Source organism: Papio anubis, chromosome 18, assembly GCF_008728515.1.
Source record: "Papio anubis isolate 15944 chromosome 18, Panubis1.0, whole genome shotgun sequence".
Classification (NCBI taxonomy): domain Eukaryota; kingdom Metazoa; phylum Chordata; class Mammalia; order Primates; family Cercopithecidae; genus Papio; species Papio anubis.
The window spans coordinates 5590603-5608114 of NC_044993.1; the positions used below are offsets into that span (position 1 = coordinate 5590603).

Below are 17512 nucleotides of genomic sequence, written 5' to 3' on the forward strand. Positions count from 1 at the left end.
TGGTCTCGAACTCCTGACCTCGTGATCTACAGGAGGTTTTTTTAAAATTTTTTTTAAATTTTTTTTTTTTTTTTTTAGATAGGGTCTGTCTCTGTTGCCTAGGCTGGAGTGCAGTGATGAGATCATGGCTCACTGCAACCTTGACTTCCCAGGCTCAAGTGATCCTCCCACCTCAGCTTCCCGAGTAGTTGGGACTACAAGCTTGCACCACCACACCTGGCTAATTAAAAAACATTTGTTTTTGCACAGACAGGGTCTCACTATGTTGTATAGGCTGGTCTCAAACTCCTGGGCTCAAGGTATCCTCTCGCCTTAGCCTCCCAAAGTGCTAGGATTACAGGTGTGAGCCACTGTGCCCAGCCTATTTAGGGGAGTTTTTAAGCATTCTGTCTTCTGAGAGTCCTGTGTTCTCTGGCAGCTTCCTTGAGGCTCAAATGTCTCCCTCCCTGCCACCACTCCTGCCTCCAAAGGCTCAGTCACCTGAGAATGCTGTTCAGGTGTCTTGGCCTCTTCCCTGGTCCTGTTCTTGCTGGAGCCCGCTCTGGGGGCACAGTGTCAAATCACAGCCTCACATTCAGAGGGTGCTCCCTGGACCAGCTATGTCAGCACCCTTGAGAGCTTGTTAGAAATGTGAGTCTCAGCCAGGCGCAGTGGCTCACACCTGTAATCCCAGCACTTTGGAAGGCAGAGGCAGGAGGATCGCCTGAGGTCAGGAGTTCGAGACGTGCCTGGCCAACATGGTGAAACCTCATCTCTACTAAAAATACAAAAATTAGCTGGGCGTGGTGGCGGGCACCTGTAATCCCATCTACTTGGGAGGCTGAGGCAGGAGACTCGTTTGAACCCAGGAGGTGGAGGTTGCAGTGAGCCCAGATCACACCACTGCACTCCAGCCTGGACAGAGCGAGACTCCATCTCAAAAATAAGCAAGCAAACACTGCATGTTCTCACTCCTAAGTGGGAGTTGAACAATGAGAACACTTGGACACAGGGCGGCGGACATCACACACCAGGGCCTGTTGGACGAGTGGGGGGAAAGGGGAGGGAGAGCATTAGGCCAAATGCCTAATGCATGTGGGGCTTAAAACCTACATGACGGGTTGACAGGTGCAGCAAACCACCATGGCACATGTATACCTATGTAACAAACCTGCACGTTCTGCACATGTGTCCTAGAACTTATTAAGAAAAAAAAAAAAAGCAAACAAAAGAAAGGTGAGTCTGAACACATTGGGTGCAGCGTAGACTGCTCAGGTGATGGGTGCATGAAAATCTCAGAAATCACCACTAAAGAATGTATTCATGTAACAAAACGCCACCTGTTCCCCAAAAACCTATTGAAATAATAAAAAGAAAGAAATGTGAGTCTCAGGCCCCACCCAGCCCCGAGTTGGGGGAGTGGCCATCCCGGTTTACCAGGCTGTCTCAGGGACCTTCCCCTTCTTCAGCTCAGCCTGAGACCTCGGCTCTCCAGTGCCTGCCTCTGCAGGTACCGTTCCAATGCCTCAAACTCCACTGGCTCCAGTACAGCTCAGCATCCTGCTCCAGCGCCCCCTCCTCCCAGCCCCCGCTTCTGTAATAAGCTGGGGCTCCCACCTCCCATGTCCTTCAGCCTCTAAATCAAGGGTGGCCAACACTTTTCAGCTCTCTGCTTCTAAAGTGTCACAGAGACGGCCTGGCATGGTGTACTGGGAAACGCTCTGATGATGAGGTTAGGAATAGGAGAAGGAGCTGTGAGTTTCCCCATGATCTAGGCGACTCCATGCTCTCGTTCTGGTCACAGAGCTCAGCTGTGGTCCCCTGCAGTGGCCCTCAGACATGTTCCCACCCCCAAACCTTTGCCTGTGCTGTTCCCCCTGCCTGGTACACCCTTCCTGCTCATCTCCTGACTCAACTCTCCACCCAAAACCCTCCCCGGCCACCTCTTCCAGTCCATCCCTTTCTACCTCCCTTTTTTTCTTCTTGAGACGGAGTTTTGCTCTGTCGCCCAGGCTGGAGTGCAACGGTGCAGGCTCACTGCAAACTCTGCCTCCCGGGCTCAAGCGATTCCTCTGCCTCAGCCTCCCGAGTAGCTGAGATTATAAGCGCCTGCCACCACAGCCATTTAATTTTTGTATTTTTAGTAGAGACAGGGTTTCACCACGTTGGCCAGACTGGTCTAGAACTCCTGACCTCAGGTGATTGTCTGCCTTAGCCTCCCAAAGTGCTGGGATTACAGGTATGAGCCATCGCGCCTGGCCGATTGACCTACTGTTGAATATTTTATATAAATAAAATCATACAATATGTGCAACTGGCTTCTTTCACCTAGCAAAACGGGTTCAACATTAATCCATGTTGCAGTATCAATCAGTACTTGATTCTTTTCTGTGGCTGAAAAATATTCCACTGTACCTATGTTGTTTATTCTTTCATGAGCTGACGGACATCTAAGTTTGTTTACATCATGGGTGTGATGTATTAATTACATATATATACATAAGAACAGACACTACAATAATTTTCCACACATCACCTAAAAGCATCTTGCAGACAGCAGCTGCATGTGCGTTACCGTCCGGGAACCACTGGGCCTGATGTGAGCCTAGACATGGGTTGGTTCCTCCCTGTCCTGGAATAGCCCCTAGCCTTCCTTCCAATGGGACATACCCAGTTAGTGACAATCCCCAGCCCTCTGCTTCCCTTGCCCTTGGTAAATAGCCACGGAAGAACTACCGATGAAATCACACCGCTGCACGATGCTGGGCTGCCCGTGCCTCTCCCTGTCTCGGTCAACAGGACCCAGAGGCTTGGGATGACTACATAGAAGAAGGGCGGGTCCCCTCGGGTTAGCATCATCAAGTGATAATGACTCCCAGCTCTGCCATCCCGTGTGGCCTTGGGCTCCACGTCCATTGCCTCTCTGATCGCTTCCTCTGTAAAACAAGGGCTTGGATCGAGTTCTAAACTAGTAATAATGTGGGCACTTGCATGGACTAACTCCTTTAATCCAAACAGTCGCCCAAGGAGAGGGTACATGAGCATTTCCGTTTTTGAGAGGGGGAAACTGAGGCACAGAGAGCTGAGAAACTTGCCAGAGGTCACAAAACCAGCAAGTGGCAAAGTGCAGAATTTAAACAGAGGCAGGCTGGCTCTGGGGTCCTTGCTCTTAGCCAGAAAGAAGACCCAAACCCACAGGCAAGGAGTGACAAGAAAGCTGATACAGTTTGAATGTGTGTCCCCACCCAAACCTCATGTTGAAACATAAGCCGCAATGTTGGAGGTGGGAGGAGATGGGATGATGGGGTGGGTCCCTCATGAATGGTTTAGCGCCATCTCCTTCGAGCTGTTCTTGCTAGAGTGAGCTCCTGAGAGATCTGATTGTTTCAAAGCATGTGGCAACGCCCCCACCCCCCTGCTCTCCTGCCCCCACTCTTGCCATGTGACATGGCTGCTCCCCCTTCCACCTTGATTGGAAACTTTCTGGAGCCTCCTCAGAAGCTGAGCAGACACCACGCTTCCTGTACAGCCTGTACAACCGTGGGCCAATTAAACTTCTCTTCCTGATAAATTACCAAGCCTCAGGTATTTTCTTTTTAGCGATGCAAGAACAGCCTAATACAAAAGGGCCCCCCCGATTATATGCCGTCACTCATTTTGCAGGCATTCACCAGGCACTCTGTACCTGTCGGAGAACGTGCTATTGGGAGGCTGGAGTTTGGGTGATGGGGTTGCACCTTCCCCAACCCTTCCTGTTCTGCAGCCTCCCCACCTTCTCTTGCTGCAGGGAAGGGCTCAGAGCCCATGACCACCCTGGCAAGGCAAGGGGCGGCCACAGCACCCTTACCTGACCCCAATCGTGAACATATTCAGGAGCTGTTTCCCTTGCAACCAGCCAATGAGCATGATGAGACCTGGGGAAGAGACAGAAACATCCTTATCTCCATATGCGCTGCACACGCAGATGCCTGGAGGGATTCAAACCCACTTCCTTGAAGAGTTTACAGGAACGCATGCACAGAGGAACGACTGATAACCTCAAATACTTTCTTTTTGTTTTTTTTTTTGAGACGGAGTCTCGCGCTGTGTCATCCAGGCTGGAGTGCAGTGGCGCGATCTCGGCTCACTGCAAGCTCCGCCTCCCAGGTTCACGCCATTCTCCTGCCTCAGCCTCCGAGTAGCTGGGACTACAGGCGCCCGCCACCATGCCTGGCTAATTTTTTGTATTTTTAGTAGAGACGGGGTTTCACCATGTTAGCCAGGATGGTCTCGATCTCCTGACCTCGTGATCCACCCGCCTCGGCCTCCCAAAGTGCTGGGATTACAGGCTTGAGCCACCGCGCCCGGCCACCTCAAATACTTTCAAGCCCTCTCTTCTTTTTTCTAAGGGAGATACATTTATACCTACAAAAACCTGGTTTTACTTTCTCAGGAAAGGTCCAAGCCAAGTTTAAGTTAAAGACTCAATTAGTTTATTTTGGACTGTTTGCAAACACCTTATTCCCAAAATTTCCCATCTGCTGTGTGTATCCAGAACATGCCCTCATGCGGTGTTTGCTGTGGCAAATGCAGCTGCTCCTGCGACGGGCAGATGGGCCACGGGTTTTTATTTTAAATTATTTTATTCTGTGGTACTCGTGATTAAATATACTTCATTTCTGTTTTCCTTCATTAATAATTTACCCAATATTTAGTGCACACCAGGTACTGCACTAGGTGTGCGAGACGTGGAGGTGGTCACAGATAGACCCTCAAGGCACAAATGGCAGGAGCTGCCCTGGGGCCTGTGGAAGTTCACGAGATGCTCTGGCAACGGGGAAAGGTGCTCGGGTTGCCTGGTGCAGTCTGAGTCTCGTCATCTATAAAGTGGGGCTCATTGTCGTGCCCCCCTCAAAGAGTAGTTGGTTTAAGGTATGACAGTCTGTGCTCAGAACAGCTCCTGAGCAAACACCAATCTAATCGTTAACTCTTGTTGCCATCATTGTCAGAAGGAGTGAGTAGGGACTGGGAAGGTGGGTGGGTTGCCCGGTGACACCCTTGGAGAGCTTTCTAAAGAATGCCAGCTTTGCCTTGCAGGGGCCAGGGGGCCAGGGATGTTTTCTGCTGGGTGGTAGTGGGGTGTGTGTGTATATGCGTGTTGAGCGGGGGAGCTACCACAGTATCTGTTAGTTTTGTTTTAGGCATCCTACAATTAGCTACTAAACTCAGTCATCAGTTAAAATCTTAGCTAGAGCCCAAATGAACTCAAATGAAATAGATTAGCAGGGGAACTCTATTGGAAACGGGGGTGAGGCAGTGAGCCTGGAGCCACCCCCACTAGGAACTTACCCCACTCCCACCCTTGTGGCCTTCCCATAGCAGAAGGCTAGAGATTCCTCACAGGAACTCACAAGATTCAACTAGGTACATCTCTTCCGAAATCCATGTTCAGTGTCTATACGTTAGTAGCTTGAAAACAGCCACACTGAGAGTACTTACACCATGGGAACTGGCAAATGCTACTTTCCTCTAGAAGCACTTAACAGTATGGCGTGACTTCCCTGCATCTGCCCCTTGGGCCTTCTAGGGGGTCCATGGGACTGAGTTTCAAAACTCTCCCTCTGCTATAGCAGTTCTCAAAATGTTAAAAAAAAAAAAAAAAAAAAAGGCCGGGTGCGGTGGCTCATGCCTGTAATCCTAGCACTTTGGGAGGCCAAGGCGGGCAGATCACTTGAGGCCAGGAGTTCGAGACCAGCCTGGCCAACATGGCAAAACCCTGTCTCTACCAAAAATACAAAAATTAGCTGGGCATGATGGTGCATGCCTGTCATCCCAGCAACTCAGGAGGTTGAGGCAGGAGAATAGCTTAACCCAGGTGGTGGAGGTTGCAGTGAGCTGAGATCATGCCACTGCACTCTAACCTGGGCAACAGAGTGAGATTCCACCTTAAAAAAAAAAAAAAAAATCTGAGTGGTATCATGGGCCTTGCTGTCGACATGTCAGTTTAAGTTCTAATTTAACTTAAGAAACACGGGATTACATAAGCTGTTTCTCTCAAGACTGTTCTCTGGCTCTGCAGTTTTGGCCACACTCACCAGCACCTCCCTCATCATTGGATGTGCTATAGGCAGTGGCTTGTTGGTTTATTCCTGGATTAAATTTTTCACTCAACAAATATTTACTGAGAATCTATTAGAGGCCAGGCACTGGTTGATCCTAAAGGCTGGAATAAAGCAAAGCCAGAACTGGAAAGAGCAGAAAGAAGCCAGTGAAGGGACTGGGCAGTACCATGGGGATGTTAAGGCTTAAGATCTAGATTCAGGACTGCAGCATCAATGCTGTTTGGCATGTTACCAAAGGTCAGGAAGTCCCAGCCCAGGCACAGGCTGCTTAGAAGCATAGAAATATGATTGGGTGCACAGCTAAACTACATTTCCCAGTCTCCTTTGCAGTTACGTAGGCCATGTGACTCATTCTGGCCAATAAAAGACAGGCAAATTGATGACTCCACTTCCTGGTCTATGCCTTAAAAATGTCCCCCACAAGCCTCCATGTTTTCTCTTTCACCATCTGCTGGCTGAACAGAAATATGGCATCCAAGGACCCAGAGGAAGACAGAGCAACAATATAGTAGGGGCCTGGGTCCAAGTCAGTGTTTTTAGACGAGCTATCCAGGAGAGCCACTGGATCAGGAAGACACCCATGGACTGTGGCGTGAGCAAGGAACAAGCGTTTACTGTTAAGCCAAGAAAATGTAGCGGCTCCTTATTATAGCAGCCAGCCTAGTCCAACTATACAGAAAGCTCTTGTTGCTTTTTGAGAGCCTCTGATCCCAATCCCCAAGCCTTATGCAGCTGAGCAGCAAGATATTTGAGAAATGGCCATGGTGGCCACCCTATGATGGCTCCTCTCCATCTGCAGAACCCAGTACAGAAACTGCTCCACTTACCGATTATGCCAAAGGAGAAGAGTGTCAGTTGCTTTCCTAGCCTGTCCATGCTTTTCTGCAAAGGAGTTTTAGGTGTCTGAAAGGGTGAGCACAATGGGTTAGTTGGACAAGATCCCAGCTTCTGCCTGCCTTTGTTCAAAATGTCTTCACCTTGCCATCCTGCAGCTTGAGTGATGATCACACAGGGGTACACACATGTCAACATTCATTGACTTCCGCACTGAAGAGTTGTGCGTGTTATTGTCTGAAAATTGCATCTTTATGAAAATGCTAACAAATGTCTTAAATGTTTAAAAGGAGGCCAGGTATGGTGGATTAGTCCTATAATCCTGGCACTTTGGGAGGCTGAGGCAGACAGAATGCTTGAGCTCAGGAGTTTGAGACCAGCCTGGGCAACATGGCAAAACCCTGTCTCTATAAAAAAAAAAAAAAAAAACAACAAAATTAAATGTTTAAAAAGTATACTCATATTAACTACACGCCTCTCATTCCTAAGGAGTAGGCAGGGCTGACATTATTAGCCTATAATAATCTCAAACTCCAGCTTACAAAAATCCCGAAGCCCCCTCCTGCCCCTTACCTCTTCAGCCTGCATCATCTTAAACACTTCTCCGAACTGAGAGCTTTCCCCTGTTCCAATCACGACCCCCTGTGCCCAGGAGAGAGAGAAATATGAAATCTAAGGGCTGGGAGCCTGTGGGTTATGGGAGCCCAAAGCCTTGGAACCCCAGGGCTTACCTGGCCCCTCCCATACTGCACCAGGGTCCCCATGAAGACGATGTTGCTGAGGGTGGTGAGGTCCCCGCCGCCTGTCAAGGGGCTGTCTGTTTTACTGCATGGCTCGGCTTCCCCAGTGAAACTGGATTCATCCACCAAGAGGTCTGTGACCTAGGAGAGCAAGGGGAAAAGGCTGTGGAATCTCCTGTAACCCGAAGAATTGGTGTTAAAAGCACAAAATGGTCCAGCACCTTCATGGACATGAAACCAAGAACACAGTGAACCTACAGAATGAGTGTCACAATGACGGCCTCGGGGGCCTCCAGGATCAGAAAAGCTTTGCATGAGCAACCTCTCTTAAAAACATGAAAGTCTCATCTCTTCACTTAACATTGTTCAAAATTTTGATTAAAAAAAAAAATGAAAGCAATGGCTATTTTAGGATATACCTTTTAAAACACCTGTGTGTGTCTCCTCACACGCAGTCCACTCTTCACCTTGGAGCTGCCTGTACAACCTGTGTGGTTCCCAGACAATCCCACACAATAATCAAGCCAAGTTATTCGGTGAGAATCTAAGGCAACAGTAACACCAGCAACACAGACAGGGACGCAGAGACACCCACACACCCTGGCAAGGGGAAGCGAGGTAGTGATACTTGTAGAACACTGACTACGCACCAGGCCCTGCGCGCAGCTCCCCCCAAGGCTTAACCCTCAGACCTCACCACCCCCAATGGAAGATGCTATTATCTTCTCCACTTTGCATGTGGGGAAACTGAAGCATGGAAGAATTAATTTTTTCAAGTTTCCACAGCCAGTTAGTGGCAGAACAGAGACTTGAACCAAAGCTCTGGTTCCAGAAACTATAATCTTAACCATCTTGCAAAACCGCAACTAGACCTCAGACTTACCACATATCACTCCCAAGGAGAGGCTCCCAGGACCAGAACTGTCCCAGACACCTCTGAGTTCATAGAGGGGGGCTGGGTGGGCCTGTCCCTCGGGACCTGGTCATGTAAGCATGTTACACCAAGCTAGAGAGAAACCTTCTTCCACAAACCACCAGCGAACCATAGCTAGATCAGTGATTCTCAAACAGGGACCTGTGACTTCTCTGTAATTTAAAACTGTTTATATTTAGTAATCATCTTTTAAAAATATGTGCACTGCCATAGGATCTCAGTCCCCAAGAATGACAGGGGCCGCCACTCGCCCAGGTAATGCCCGTCTCCCCGCTCCTTTCCTAATGGACCCCACAGCATCAAGGAGGCGAGGCCTCCTGCCGCACAGCCACATTCCTGCCTCCCTGTGGCTCCTGTGGCTCCAGCTCTGGACGATGAAGCATACGAAGTCACTGAGTGATGCTGGGGAAAATCTTTGAAGGAGGCTCAGAGAACATTCTGGAAAATACCTGGCTGGGGCTCCTCAAAACTGTCAAGGACAGCCGGGCACGGTGGCTCACGCCTGTAATCCCAGCACTTTGGGAGGCCGAGGCAGGCAGATCACTTGAAGTCAGGAGTTCGAGACCAGCCTGGCCAACACAGTGAAACCCCGTCTCTACTACAAATACAAAAATTAGCTGGGCATGGTGGCGGATGCCTGTAATCCCAGCTACTTGGGAGGCTGAGGCAAGAGAATCTCTTGAACCCGGGAGGCAGAGGCTGTAGTGAGCCGAGATCGCCCACAGAACTCTAGCCTGGGTGACATAGAGAGACTCTGCTCAAAACAAAAACAAAACCTAAACTCTCAAGATCAAGGTCAAAAACAAGGAAAGTCAGAAACTGTCACAGCCAACAAGAACCTCGGAGACATGACCACTAAATGGCACGTGGGATCCTGGAGCAGAAAAAGGACATTAGGGAAATCTATGGCAATCTGAAAGTGGACGGACTCAAGGTAACGAGAAGGCCTCAATATGGGTTCCTTAGTTGTGACCGATGCACCTAAGTAAGCCGAGGCATTAAAACCAGGAGAGGATCCTGGGTGAGGGGTAGATGGAAATCCTGAGCTGAATTTTTCTGCAAATCTAAAACATTTCTAAACAATGAAGTCTCAAAGGTGACCGCCACTAGGGGAAGGCAGCGAGGAAGAAAAGGAGGAAGGAGGAGGCGGCGTTTGGAAGAGAGGAGGGACACGGGATGGGGGGTGAGTGTGGGTTTGAACAGATGGGGATCTGCCCATCCATATCCTCTGCTGGGCCAGGGACTCCTTTGGGCACTGGGAATATCGCAGTGAATGGGCTACGATCCCTGCCTCAGGAACAGGATACTCCATGGAGGAGGGGGAGGGACTGACGATAAACAAGCATTGAATGACCACCAGGGTGCACAGAGGCCCCTCAGAAGAGGCTGCGGGTAGGGGGTAGGGAAGGTGGTGGAGGGGAAGGTCTGGGAGGAGAGACAGGGAGCAGAGACCTCAGGGATGAGATAGGCTAAGTCACGTGTGGTGGGGGGAGGGTTTTAGGTGCCCACAGGGCGGATGAAACCAACAACTTATCTCAGTGTGAGACAAGTAGCTTGGGTCTCCTTTGCCTAAAACGACTGATGTTTTGCCAAAAGCTCCTGTCTCCAGGAAACCCTCCCTGACTACACCAGGCAAGTCTCTCCCATTTGGGAAATCCAGGATTCCCAGTACTTCCACTCATGGGTACCTTAGCAGTCCGGAACAGTACTTGTCACTAGCAGATTTAGGTTAGTCTGTCACTCTGGGCTATAAACTCATGAGCACAGGGACCAGCTCTGCTTCCTGCAGTGTCCTCGGCACCCAGCCCAGGGCCTGGTACAGAGTAGGTGCTCAGGAAACACTTGTTGAATGAATGAGTGATGTGGATGGGGAGTGGGGCGGGGGGCCCCAAGGCAGGAAGGGAGGAGGGAGGGGACCTGGAGAAGGACCAGAGTGTGGCCCGCTGAATAATGCCCCCCACCAGCTTTCTCATGATGTCCGCATCCTAATCCTCAACTTGGGAACGTGTTCTCTGATGCGGTGACAGAGACTTTGCAGACATGACTAACTGAAGGACCTTGACATGGGGAGAATGTGGTCTGGGTGGACCCACTAAGATCACAAGGGTCCTTATAAGGGAGAGGGAGGAAGAAGGGTTGGAGATGTGTTTGACATCAGGGAGATGTAACAGAAGCAGTGGTGCAGGGACATGGGGCCATGAGCCAAGGAATGCAGGCGGCTTCTAGAAGCTGGGAAAGGCCAGGAAACGGCTTCTCCCCTGGAGCCTCTGGAGGAGCATGGCCCTGATAGCACTTTTTTTTTTTTTTTTTAAAAGATGGAGTCTCACTCTGTCACCCAGGCTGCAGTGCAGTGGTGTTATCTCGGCTCACTACAACCCCCACCTCCCAGGTTCAAGTGATTCTCCTGCCTCAGTCTCCTAAGTAGCTGGGACTACAGGGGCTCACCATCACGCCTGGCTAATTTTTGTATTTTTAGTAGAGATAGGATTTCACCATGTTAGCCAGGCTGGTCTTGAACTCCCGACCTCAGGTGATCTGCCCACCTCAGCCTCCCACAGTGCTGGGATTCCAGGAGCGAGCCACCGCTCCCGGACCCTGATAGCACTCTTGATTTCCACCCAGTGAAAACGATTTCAATTTTGACCTCCAGAGGTCAGACCATACCTTCGCCTTGTTTTCAGCCCCTAAGTAAGTGGTCATCTGCCACAGCAGCCACAGGCCACTGATACATCAAGGAAAGCCAGGGGCAGAGGCAGTGCCAGGAAGAGTCTGAAGGCTGCCCATAGGGAGAGAGAGAACGTCCTGGGGGTAAGGACATGGGCTGTGGAGCCAGAGGCCCGGGGTCACGTCCCCCTCCACCGCCCACCGCCGTGTGACTGCGCAGGGCCGCGCAACCTCTCCGGGCTGCTGGGTCCGTGTCGTAAAATAACACAGAGGAAACATTACAGTGCTGGTCTCTTAAGAGTGTTGGGAGATGAAATGAAGCAATTTTCATACGGTGGTCAACATAGACCTGACATACTGAAAAATATTCGTTGTCTTCCTATGACAAAAATAAAGGCTGGTGGAAGATTGGGTGGCACCTCCAGACCAAGAAGGAGCAAAGCTGGTTGTGTGTGGGTTCGGCAGGTGGGCAGGAGGGGCTTCTGGTGACCTCCCAGGCTCCCAGGGCACAATCTCAGGAAAGGGGCAAGGAAGGGTGAGGGGCAAAAATAGAGTCGGGGGCACAGAACCTGTGGCCACCAAGGAGGCGTGCCCAGCCTGAAGACGGAGGCACAATTGCAGGCTCACCTCCTATCTCCCACACGCAGGGCTCACGCCCACCTGGTGCCCCCACCTCCAAGACGAAGCGTCACCTGGAGTCCATTCACCTTCGACCCAATTCCCTTTTTCTTTTAGACATGGCTGGGGAGAACGAATGACCAGTGACCCAGGCTTGCTGGCTGTACCGGCTCAGCCTCTGACTGAGGGCTTCCTCTGTTTTAACTCTGGGAAAGGGAAAAGAATGTCCTGGGACCCCATATACTGTGCACAAAGGGCTGTTACTTTAAGAGCTTTCTTGAACTTGCTGCTTCCTGCTGAAACTGCTGGATAGAAATGGTTTTAAAATGTACAGTTGAAGTACTCCTGGATCTCAGAGCTTAACAGCTCATAAGCATTTTCCTCTGAATAGACAAAGCTATTGATAGTTTAATGGAATTGCAAAATACCACCAGGAAAATCCATAGTGTTCACAGCCAGTAGCTTTAAAATAACCTTTGTGGTATCAGTACACAGGTACAATACTTTCTGTACAGATGGGGGGTTGCTATGTTGCCCAGGCTGGTCTTGAACTCCTGGGCTCCAGCAATCCACTCATCTTGGCTGCCCAACGTGTTGGGATTACAGGTATGAGCCACTGTGCCCAGCCACAATTTAATTTAATATAAGCAGGGTAGAGAGAAATCCAGCTGAACCAGTGAGGAAGTTATCTGGGGTGTAAAAAGTTGTTTCAAAGAACCGTTGTATAGACCGATAATGATAAAAAATAAAAGCAATCACCAGTAACTGGTGACCGTTTACCCCACGAAGGGCTCGTGCTAAGCATAGCACAGGTCATAGCTTGTTTCATCTTCACAATAACCCTGTGAACTGGAAACCAACATCAGCCCCTTTTAGGGGTGAGGAGATCAAAGCTCAGAGAGGTGAATTCCTTCCGCAAGTCACACCGTAGGAGCTACAGGACTTCCGGGTTCTCTGACTCCCAACACACACTGCGGTAACGGCAGCCCCCGCGCTTGCCTCTCACTCACCGCGCCAGGCACCGTTCTGAGCACTTGGCATCTCTGAAGTTTTTAAATTTTCACAAGTACCCTATCGGCATCACCACCCCCCATTTTGCAGATGAGAAAACTGAGGCACAGAGAGGTTAACTAACTTGCTGGAGGTTGCAAGGCTTTGAATGATGGCCCCAGGGCTCAAGCCCAGGCTAATGTCCAGCCCCAGGTCATTGGCCACCTCTCATACAGCCTCTCTCTGCCTCTGCACCTGTGGTGGACCTGTGTCCTTCTCACAGGCTCCCTGGCATCTGGAGCATCCCCTGTTAGGACCCCCCCCTTCTCTCAGGAGAAGGAAAACGTGGAAAACCTGAGACCGGCTTTCCCAGTCCTCTTTGCAGGTGGTGACTGGCCACAGACAGCGGTTCCTCTGACTGGATCCAGGCACCCCAGACTTGGAGTCAGATGCTGACTGTTGGAGCTGAACATGGGGAGAGGCCGGGCCACAGCAGATCTATTTCTGGTGCTGCAAAGGGCACCACCCTGAGCCTGAGGGTGTACCCTCCTTCATTTTGGTACCTGAACATCTCCTACCCTTATCCATGCCCTGCCTGGAAATCTGAAGGTCACGGCAGAGGCTCAGTGTCCAAGTGGCCACGCATAAGCCCTGGCCCCTGCCTCCTATTTCACAGACAGGCTAGGAATGTTGTAAACACAGGTCCCAGGGCGCAGCTCCCAACCCTTTGTGCTCCTCTCCATCCCCTTCCCTTATGCTGCCCATTTAACAGCGGGTCCTTGATCCTACAGTTCCTGAGAATGCATCCCATCAGTAAATACATCAGGCAGATAATCTGTGTCTAATCCTTCATCATGCAAAGCTTTGAACAGTCCTTACACATTCTTGGAAGGATTCTTGAAATAGATTACTCCCATCAACAACTCATGTTGAACTTGATGTAACCTCCTGGGAACCCCAGATAATCTCAGCAGAGTGCCTCAGGCATGGCTCTGTGAAGCTGTGGCACCCAGAGACCCATAAAGCTTGCCCCACAGCCAGTGTCCCCAAACCTCACTACCCTAAAAGTGTGTGCTTCTCGCTCTGTTGCCCAGGGTAGAGTACAATGGCATAGTCTCGGCTCACTGCAACCTCTGCCTCTTGGGTTCAAGTGATTCTCCTGCCTCAGCCTCCTGAGTAGATGGAATTACAGGCACATGCCACCACACCCAGCTAATTATTGTATTTTTAGTAGAGATGGGGTTTCACCATGTTGGCCAGGCTAGTCTTGAACTCCTGACCTTAGGTGATCCACCCACCTCTAATATCACGTCTTTCTAAAATTTGTGTGTCTGTTTTGAGAGGCAACTCTTGTATCATTCCTCAAGCCCACTTTGGTTTAATTTGTTATTGCAGCCTGCTTTAAACTGGAAAACCATATAGCCAAAATTTGTTAGGCTTAAAGTGAGAATGACAATTTATGAAATATGGTTTGAGGGGCTCTATGCGTAGAATACGTTTGTCTGCTAACTTCGTTCCGGTCTTGTGTGCATGCATGTGCGTGTGCATGTATGTCTGAGCACCTGTGTATGACAGAGACTGTACATACCTACAATAAGCTAAGTGTCTGCTCCTTGACCAGCCCCATCAAATACCCCATTGGCAAGAGTTTGAGACCACTCACCTCAGTGAGTCGGATGTCTGCAGGGATCCGGTCTCCGATCGAGAGAGACACAACATCTCCAGGAACCAGTTCTCGAGCAAGCAGGTGCTGGAGTTTTCCTTCTCTTAGGCTACATTTGACGTGGTAAAAAGCAAGAGCATCCATGCTGACATTCGTTTTTTTGCACTTTGATGCATTTGAACAAGGAGAAAAGAAACACACTTTTCTCTTTTAATACACACCAACCCTGTGCCTTTAGGGTGTCACTATTTTGAAATTAATATATCCTCTAAGACTTTAGGGAAAGTATGTGGTTTCTGGGCATCCTCGGGCCACATCTGAAAGACGAGGCCATTGCTATTTACCCTGCCTGGAAACCAGGTGGGCCACATGCCGCAGGGAGGCTCCTGGGGTCAAGGTCAGTGGTTCTAAAGCCTCCGAATGCAGCCGACAGAGTTTTGTCCTCAGAGCACACAGCACTCAGGGTGCAGGGTCTGTATCTGGAAGTCAGGGATGGCACAGCCTTGTCATAGCTGGAAGCCCAGGACCTCCATTCCCGCAGGGCTGTGACCAGCTGCCCTCAGACTATGGATGTGCTTCTGTGCAGGCTGTGAATGGAATCCCCCACACTACCGCCCCTGGCCCATCCCAGCTGACTCTGACCTCCCACCTGGCCCCTTCAACCCCTCCTGCATACGGCAGCTGGAGCGCTCTTAGGACCCCAAACCAGATCCCAGCTCCCTCCTGCTCCAAACCCTCCGATGGCTTTCCTATGACCTTGGTACCAAACCCAAAGATCTACTCCGGGGCAGGCCAGCCTCCTGCAGCTCCCATCTCATTCCACCCAGCCCCCTTAAACACGCAGCTCCTTCTGGTCTCAGGGGCTTATGCAGACCTCAAACGCAGGAGCAGAAATTCCCCTCCTCCTTGTTAATGGAATGTGATCTTGTTCAGGTATCCCCGCTCTCCCCACAGCCATGTGCCCCGGGGAGTGGGTCATGCCTGGCTAAGTCCCCTGCTCTTGATTGGCTTAGGCATCAGCACATCACGCGACACTGGCCTGTGAGACGTGAGTGGATGTTTGCTGGGGGCTTGCGGGAAAAGATTTCCTTACTGTATGTGCGTGTGTGCGCGCGCACACACGCGCGCACACACACACACACACACACACACACACACACACCTTCTATAGGGCCTTTGCGTGTTTGGCTGTGATGCCTGGAGCTGTGGCAGCCACCTTGGGACCATGAGGAGAGCCAGCCAAGAACCAATCCAACCCCTATAAGCTCAAGGTGGCAGGGTAAGGAGGTGGAAGGGCCAGGCCCTGGGTGCTCTGCTGAATTAAGTAACCCCACAGCTCCCACCTCAGATCCCTGGCTATGAGACAATATATTTTCTTAGGGTTTGTGCACTTGGACTTTCTGTTCCTTGTAGCCAAGAGCACCTGCCAGAGATATACCTGCTGCTCCCTCAGCACCTCCCACAGCTGGCTCCTCTTCCTCAGGCCTCAGCTTAAATGTCACCTCCTCTCTAAATGTCAGCCTGATCGACAGCTGTTTAGGGTTGTCCTCCCCTTCCACCAGCCACTATTACATCTCAGTGGGATTTATTTGTTTTGGTGGCCTTGGGCATTTTTTGGCTTTCGTGTACCTGGACAATTCCAAAATCATCTTGTTTCTTCATTGGCTGATTATGTACTCCCTTGGTAGGAATGTGAGCTCCCCAGAGGCCGAGGCCTCTCCCTTTCTTCCACTTATACAACCTCAGTGCCCTTTCCCCAGGCATACAGTAGGTACTCAATACATATTTGATGCCTGCATCACGGATGGAGTAACACAGGGAGGGGTCCCGCACGGCAGGGTTTCCCCTGACTTGGAAACGGGTCTCGGCGACTCAGAGGGTGGGCTTCACCTCCTCAGCACTCTTCCAACTCTACCGGGCTGTCTGACACCGCTGTGTTTGTAAATAAAACCGTCTTTCAGAAGCTACCTCCCGGGCAACATTAATAATGCACGCTATTCACCTGAAAGGCCAAGACTTGATATTTAAGCTTAAGATTGGTTCATCAGATCACATAAATCATTTATGCTTCCGTTTGCTCAGTTAATGATGTCACATGTCTGGATTTCTGACAGCATTGTTCATCTGACCAGTGACCCCAGATGTTTCCACTGCTCCTGTGGCCCTTCTACAATGGACTCGCCCTCTCTGATGTGAGTCAATTCTGTATCCTCCTCTTCTTATTTGGTCCTTCGTCATTATCCGCCTTGTATTATACACACACCCCCCTTGAATGCTGACTCTTTGAGACGGGGGACCTTATCTCACTAGGGCTTTCTACCCCAGCCCCATGGCTCAGTTGTACAACATGTACCTGGGATATATACTAAAGCTCTCCCCGATAATTATCCTTCAGAAAATACGGAGTTGCCATGTGTTTGCCAAATGTTGGAAATGGGTCTTAGAGACTCAGAGGGTGGGCTGAGTTGTTCCCAGGCACCGCAGATCATGGGATACTTTTACTTTTTTTTTTCTGAGACGGAGTTTCACTCTTATCACATAGGCTGGAGTACAATGGGGCGATCTTGGCTCACGGCAACCTCCACCTCTGGGTTCAGGCAATTCTCCTGCCTCAGCCTCCCAAGTAGCTGGGATTATAGGCACCCACCACCATGCCCAGCTAATTTTGTTTTTTAAAAAATTTTTAGTAGAGACAGGGTTTCACCATGTTGGCCAGGCTGGTCTTGAAGTCCTGACCTCAGGTGGGCTGCCTACTTTGGCCTCCCAAAGTGCTGGGATTACAGGCATGAGCCACTGTACCTAGCTGATCACAGGATACTTTCTATCACTTTGAGTAGAATTGTCAGATGCCATATTGGACAGGGCAGATGATATTAATAGAACATTTCCTGCAAGTTGGATCACACAGGGCTACGCTAAGCAGAAATAGCCATGGGGTACTGGTAGATTTTTAAATCTTTTCTCTTTCCTTGTTAAACATCTCTGGTAA

The 17512-nt window shown here is 50.2% G+C and overlaps 1 protein-coding gene across 5 annotated transcripts in view; it reads right to left on the bottom strand.

The window, feature by feature from the left end:
- ATP2C2 (ATPase secretory pathway Ca2+ transporting 2) overlaps positions 1 to 17512 on the bottom strand; it is an 83624-nt gene that overhangs the window by 28873 nt on the left and 37239 nt on the right. For all 5 annotated transcript variants that reach the window (XM_003917253.5, XM_003917252.4, XM_021932227.2 and 2 more), the window contains 5 exons: positions 14524 to 14632; positions 7646 to 7795; positions 7488 to 7556; positions 6908 to 6983; positions 3827 to 3893 (listed from right to left, as the gene is read on the bottom strand). In XM_003917253.5, the coding sequence (XP_003917302.1) occupies positions 3827 to 3893; positions 6908 to 6983; positions 7488 to 7556; positions 7646 to 7795; positions 14524 to 14632 (471 nt within the window). The remainder of the gene's footprint in view (positions 1 to 3826; positions 3894 to 6907; positions 6984 to 7487; positions 7557 to 7645; positions 7796 to 14523; positions 14633 to 17512) is intronic.